The 7,145-nt window shown below is 37.4% G+C and overlaps 1 protein-coding gene across 1 annotated transcript in view; it reads right to left on the bottom strand.

Annotated features, from left to right (window-relative positions):
* Positions 1-421: 421 nt before the first annotated feature.
* LOC133837763 (mucin-2) overlaps positions 422-7,145 on the bottom strand; it is a 29,225-nt gene continuing 22,501 nt past the window's right edge. Inside the window, exons 2-6 of the mRNA XM_062268621.1 lie at positions 5,746-6,761; positions 3,365-3,602; positions 3,084-3,298; positions 1,347-1,452; positions 422-1,138 (exon numbers count right to left, since the gene is read on the bottom strand). Coding sequence (XP_062124605.1) covers positions 969-1,138; positions 1,347-1,452; positions 3,084-3,298; positions 3,365-3,602; positions 5,746-6,761 — 1,745 coding nt within the window. The 3' untranslated portion in view covers positions 422-968. The remainder of the gene's footprint in view (positions 1,139-1,346; positions 1,453-3,083; positions 3,299-3,364; positions 3,603-5,745; positions 6,762-7,145) is intronic.

Here is a 7,145-nt window from a genome sequence, read left to right as displayed (position 1 = left end):
TTTCCCAGAAGACACGGCATTGAACGACTTTTATGATTGTTGCGAATGTGACCAATTTTTTGGGTTCTATTGTCGTTAGGACCCATTTACAATATTGAAAGCAAATCAATACAGAGCTTATTTGAATGTGCGTTAACGATTATTGTAAAAATATAAAATAGGGGAGTTTAAATTTATGCGAGTGGCATAAATACGAAATATTTATTCCAGAAGTTACGTTTCCTTTTTTTTTGTTGGTTTCAACTTACATATTTTAATGGTAATCATTCGATGGCCAGTATCAGAAAGTATCAAAGTTTAAATGGAGTATTACAGTTACCGATAAATAAAATATCCATTTCAGAGATGGTCATGAAATTTAATATTTTTTAGCTGGTCATTAAGAGATGCAAATAAAACATAGTTTCTGAGTAGATTTTACATTATTTTATTGAATTTGATTTTATTTTAGGTTCAGTTGATTTACAATAATCTAATTATTGATGGTTTCGTAACATTAAATGGCAACATTTGTTTGATTTTGTTTATAGAATTAGTTCTTACATAGACTACAAATTACTCGTATGTTTGTATATGTACTCGTATGTTGGATTTATTTAGAGTTCCAAGAAGTATAAAGTTATCAACATTGCAATGATTTGAATAGAAAATCATTAAGAGAATTTCTGTTTCTGTTTGACTCATTTGAAATGAAAACTCGTAACTTAATTAGTAGTTTGATTTAAATATACAACACACACACAAGCGTAGTTGCAATAAGGTTAAAAGTATGCTGTAACATTTAACTTAATTATAGAAAGTTATACCTTCTGCCCGTGTCTATCCCTTTATCCCCCTTGTCAGCTATTTACAAAGTCGCCTTTAATTAATCTCTAACCTAAATTGTACAACTGCACATTGCGCAAAGCTTACAAATAATTGAAGTCCAAGCTTGAACTGGCCTCTCAATAGGCGAGTCACGTCACAAGTCACGTCTTGGTCTTGGACAGCAGCAACAGTCTCCAAGGCCCGCTCCTCCGCCGCATTCCTAGGGCTCCTCCTCCCAGCAGTCCGGCCAGCCTGAGGACCAAAAGCAGGAACGTGCTGCTCTGCGCTCGCTCTGTTGCGGAAGACTTGATAGCCGATGCGGAGTATTCACCTGTTGGCAATAACATACACGAAGGGAAAGCCAAGAGTATGTGTGGCGACAGTTGCAATTAATATGAATCATTTAACTTGCTGACAAAATAATTCACACGCACTCGCATTCACAATCAGAAACGCAATCGCTCACGTCACACCAGTCAAACAGTGGAGAGTTATATATTTACTATCTATATATGTATGTATTTAGATAAAGGACTCACCGCTTAGGACGTGCAGGTCAACGGATACGGAGACACTGTTCGATGGCTGGCACGTATAGTTGCCGGAGTCCTCCTTGCGCACGAACGGTATAATTAATGAGCCGATCTGTAATTAATGTGAACTTTATTATTTCAACACTTGAATTAATTTCAAAATAGCTAAGGGCGTTATTAACCACATCATTTTGCAGATTATACAAGTGTTAAGCTCTACTTAATTCCATTTTGGAAGCACCTTGATGATGTAGTGTACAAGTGAACTAGTTCGATTGTGGATTGTTCAATCAATCCGTTAAACGTACAAACAATATGTGTGATTTTCGTTCATATACATAGCCAAGCTACAAATGTACATTGTTTGAGTTCCTGATATTTTGTTCGTTTAGATATTACATCATTCTTGGTTCTCTTTGCTTGGTTTGATTGAATCCCATTCTCTCATTCTCTACAAATTTAGTCAGTTTGACCATTGATGACATATTTGTTGATATTTTATTTAGGTTCGTTTGGTATCTTGTTTAAGTTGCGACTATTAATTGACCAAATCAGCTTGAACGGGACTTAAACGACCCGCGATTCAACAAACTAAACTAACTATAAAAACTTATAGTTCATTCAGTTCGAACTGAACTTTCGAACTGCATCACCAGCATGAACTCCATAACAAGGACCAAGTTGTTCCAACAAATCAAATAAGGAAAATCTGAACAGAAAGAACTATTAAAAAGTGAATAAGAATGAACTAGAAATCAAAAATGGAGAAGAAGAAAAGCGAATCACGAATATGAACCTATTCACATTCTGAACTCGTTCACCAGTTGACCAGTACTGTACACTGAAATTCGCTATACGCTGTTTAGACTGAACTGCATCATTGAAATTTCCGTTAAGTTGAATATTTCCGCTTCATATCATACAGCTATATTGCAGAAAATGTCATAAACTTTTTCGCCTTAAAATTATTTAAAATTTCTTTAAAAAAAACGTAATATGTCGAAAAAATAAAAGTAAATAAGCAAAGGCATCAAGATTGACAAGACGATCAATTCTTTTGCACAGGAATATAATCGCTGCAGAGCGAATTGTTTATGATGATTTCAAAAGGAAATATGTGGAGTCAATTGTTGAATAATAAATAAAATTTATATAAACGTATACTTTTAGACTGCTTTTAATTTCGCATAATTTATTGAATTGATCATATTCGGTGGATTTATTTCTATTGAGTTTGTTTATTTTTCACCGCTAAATAGCTGTTCGCGTGATGCAGTTTTGGATTAGGGTTGTTGGATTTTGAAAAACATCGTATTGATCACAAATATCTTTTAATGAATCGGTGACATTTTTTACGTGAAGAGGTATATCGAAGTACATTTTTTTTATATCGAGGATCAAGATTAATAGCTTTCGTTAGTATGTTATTCTGCAGAAAACCACTCAATCGCTTTCCTGATATTTTTAGAAAGGTATCATATGTTTCGGTGCCCTAAGCGATAACCACATTAGCTTCTTTTAATTTTGTATTAATCATAGAAATCATAGGAATCACTAAGCTGATGGTGACATATGAATCTCCGCTTACATTTTCAGTGGAAATATCATCTCAAAAATATCAATATCGCCTATTTGTGCGCAAAAATATCGATGTATCGATTTTTTTTTATATATATATTTCCTATTTTGGTGTCAGCACTTGCATCATAAATACAGTATTTACAGTAGACTTGCGATACTTACCGTATTCTGATTATCAGCAATTGAGCCAAATATATTACGATCTAATTGCGTATACCAGCCAGTGCGTTCATCGCTCTCGCTAATCTTTTTCTGCCCTCGAAACCAGATGATATATTTTGGAGGATCCAGAGTGCCGCGCACGATGCAATGAAGCGCAACTTTGCTGCCGGCTTTGACAAATCGACTCTGATCGCCGATAAGCTCAGTCTTGGGTGCTGCAAGGAAATGCGTCGTCTTAATATGAGAAATGTATTTTGAGGTGAGGTTATTTTGGAACTCACTAATCACTTCCAGATGCACTTTGGCACTTAATTTGGGCTCAGTGGCCATTTGGCACTCATACCACCCGGCATCGCTGGGCTGTACATACTTGATCTGGAGTGACCAAGTGTAGTCGTGGTCTTCCTGGAATATCGACTGAAAGCGCTCATCCGCTATGAATGTGGTCTCATCCACGCTGATTATATGACCGTCACGCAAACGAACCCACGAAACGGGCTTATCCGACAGGCGATGAATCTGCGAAGCGAATAGAAACTAATGTCATTTGCTGTATTTGAAATTCAAGTAAAGATAATATGTAAATTGCATACTTATCATACTTTTGTACAGTGTATTTATACTTTCTTTTTATTTTAAATGAGTGCAAAATAATTCTTTACTATTGATGTTGTACACATTCAAGACTCTTCGTTGGAATTTAAAAAGCAAAGACAACGTTTTAAAAAGTGTTCTTCGTTTGCTTGTTTTGAATTGGTGCCTTAAAGATTTGAACAATTCAAAGAGGGTGTCAAGTGCGTAGAGCGTCGAAGATTTAAAGTGTTTTGCATGAGGAAATTCCTTTCTTTGGTCTTCTTTTAACTGGACCACAGATAAAACTAGGTACACACTGTGTATATTAACATATTGCTAACTAGGACAGATATATAGTATAAATACATACATACATACATATGAAAAGCACACTTATTTGCATGCATACTACATATTGTACAATATATTGTAAAGTACAATATCTCTGTATATATGTATATGTTTATACTTGTGTATAAAAAAAGTCAACTACAATACGAGTAGCAACAACTATTTGAAGAGGCCTCACATTTACATTTACATGAGTAGCTGTGTCTGTATTTGAGACTCTTTCAATCGTCTCTATGTGTATGTGTATTGTGGGTGTGCGTATGTGTGTGTGTGTGTGACACACTTTAAACGAGACCCAAAGAACACTCGACGTAAAAAGTAAATTGCAGAAATGTACGAGCTTACGGCAAGTTGGGGCCTTGTTTACGTCATAAAAATAAACGTAAACAAAATAAATTGTTGATATGCAAATGAAATTATGCTGATCTCTTTGCAAAGTTTTTGCCCAGACAAAAAAATGTAGCGTGCTCAACGTGCTGCCTTTGGCAACGGATTGCCTAGAGAACACAAGCAAAAAAGGCAAGAAACAGTCAGACGTGGATACATTTTGAACTTCTTTTGCTCTTTAGCTTGAAATGTGTCTGAAATGCTTGCTCAAATTGTTAAAGCACGAACAATTGCTTCGCAGATAATTTGCAAGTTGTTTCCTCTAAGATCACAAATCACTGAGCATTGAAATCGTCGAGTAATTTGAATATCTTGTGAAACACTTTTGCTAACTCATCTCTTTTAACTCCATAGCAAGTATTATTAATAACATTGTAATAATAAACATTCCTTGACCTCATCTTGCTTTGATGCCAACCAAATATTGTCATTTTGCAAAAAGCTATTTTACTGTCAATCCAAAGAATTTTCATACACATATCATTTAAAGCTCATGTTATGCGCATGTTAAGTATAGAAGAATACTAAATTTAATGCCAGAATTTTCTATATACACTGCTGGTCTTAGGTTACGTTGATTTGCTTCAATTTGTATTATTTTAATGAATGAAAATGATATGCTAAGACATTTGGTAGTTAATTATACTTTACTTATGCAAATTTATTTTAAATTTCAACAAACATTTCCTTAAAGTTACTCAAAATAAGAGTCAGTTTTCTTGTTCATTAAAACCGATGAACTTAAGCTTTTTAATAAGAAAAGTACTTTTTTAATTTAAATTTTTAGTTGGTGTTACTATTTGATTTCTTGGAAATAAAATAAATGCAGTGATGTCTCCATTGTTACTAATAACTTTATATATCTGGTCCTTCATAACATGTTACAAGAAATATATGTAGATAAAGAAAATCTAGAACGCGTTGGCAAGACCAGGTGATGGAAACCCTGTCCACACTTGGTGTTACCAACTGGCGAAGGCACGCTCAGGACAGAGACGCGTGGAGGCACATTGCATATTCATTACTAATATGGACATTGCCTTTAAGTAGATTTGTAACACTAAACTTTTTAAGCTTATATATTTGGTATACTGACTATGGGCAATTTTGCAATGTTTAATGTAATCATATCTGTCGTTCTCTTGAGCTTTAACCTTGAATAAATTCAATTCCTAGCAGTGCCATGTTTAATTCAAAGTCTAAGCGCGTGTTGAGTATGGAAGAACACCCAAATCCACAACGCGAGGATTGGAATTGGGTTTGAATATGTGCTGGTGCTTGGGCATTTATATCTGTCGCAGTCGCGGTCGCAGTCGGAGTTGAAGGGTGGGGCTTGGGGCGTCTCACTCACCTGACATGGCATGTACGCGTGATTTCCCATCTGCGCGGTGATGTTTAGCACCGGCATTGTCAGATTTTTGCGTGGCTGCTGGCCGGGCTCTAGTTGCCCGTTGTGGGAGGCCAAGTACGAATGTTGCTCATTAAACATTTGTTGTCGCTGCTGCTCCGGTGACAGTGTCACAGTCTCTGAGGCCATAGTAGATGCTGCTGCTGCTGCAGCTGCTGCTGCGGCCACAGCGGCGGCAGCAGCGGCTGCCTCAGCTGCAGCTGCTGCAGCGCGGTAAGCTGGCAGATCTGCGGCTGCGAACACGGGAAATGGTGGCAGAAATGTAGGAATGGAGAAACCTTTAGTCAGTGAATCAGCGCTGGCCGCATGAGGCGACAGCATCGTCTCCTCCTCCTCCTCCTCCGCCTCCAACTCCACCTCCTCGTGCTGTGCCACCTGTTTATTCTCCATCTTCCCTGCTGCCATTTCAATGGAGTTGCGGGCATCCGTTTCCGTCAGCGCCAACGCTGTCGCTGCTGCCATTTGGACTGGCAAGACTGGCGATGCTGTCGTTGGCTCTGTTGTTGATGCCGGATAAATTGTTGATATGAACATCGTCCTTGTTGCTGATGTTGTTGTTGATGTTGCTGTTGTAGATGGTGTTTGCTTTTCAGCCGCGGCCGCTGTGGGCTTCGTAGTTAGCCCAATTTGTGCGGACTTAGTTGCTCCTCTTGCTGCTGCTGCCGTTCTCGCTGTTGTCGTTGTCGTTCTCGTTGTTATTATCGTTGGGGCTGTTGATGACATGACCAGACTTGTCCCGCTATGACCCGCTGTTGTCACTGTCGCTGTCGCCGTTGTTGTTGTTGTTATTGTTGCTGTTGGCTTTTTCGCTGTCAGCAATGTTGTTGAGTTTCGGGCTGTCGTAATTAGATCGTTTTGTGTTGTCATTGGCCTATCTGGCAAAGTGGATCTCGGGAATGTCGTTAACTGTGGCTCCACGCCACTGCCCTGGTCGGAGGCTGAGCTGCAGGTGACAAGGTCTGTGGGTAAACAGAGCATACGAATCGTGCTGTACTTAACTCAACTGCTTAACTGTGATGAAGACATTTGGGGCGCATTTAAAATTTCCAAAAAATGAATGTCTAATGAACAAATTTAAATTGTTCGTTTTGATGAGATTTGCCAAGGTAATGAATTTGTCGCAAGCTAATTAAATAACTTATACTTTAATTGGTTTCATTAAAGATATATATAATGAATGTATTGTAAAATTATATGCACGAACATTTTATTTAATTGACTTACAATGTTTACTAATCAAACGTAAAAAAAAAGAGAGTTTGTTAATAAAAATCATTCCACTACGGATGTTGATTACAGACTCAATTTACGCAATTTATTCAAAGTAACTTATTTTTATACTT

Source organism: Drosophila sulfurigaster, chromosome 2R (genome assembly GCF_023558435.1).
Source record: "Drosophila sulfurigaster albostrigata strain 15112-1811.04 chromosome 2R, ASM2355843v2, whole genome shotgun sequence".
Taxonomy (NCBI): domain Eukaryota; kingdom Metazoa; phylum Arthropoda; class Insecta; order Diptera; family Drosophilidae; genus Drosophila; species Drosophila sulfurigaster.
The sequence above is the reverse complement of the archived record's forward strand: the minus strand, read 5'-3'. Positions and strand labels throughout refer to the sequence as shown.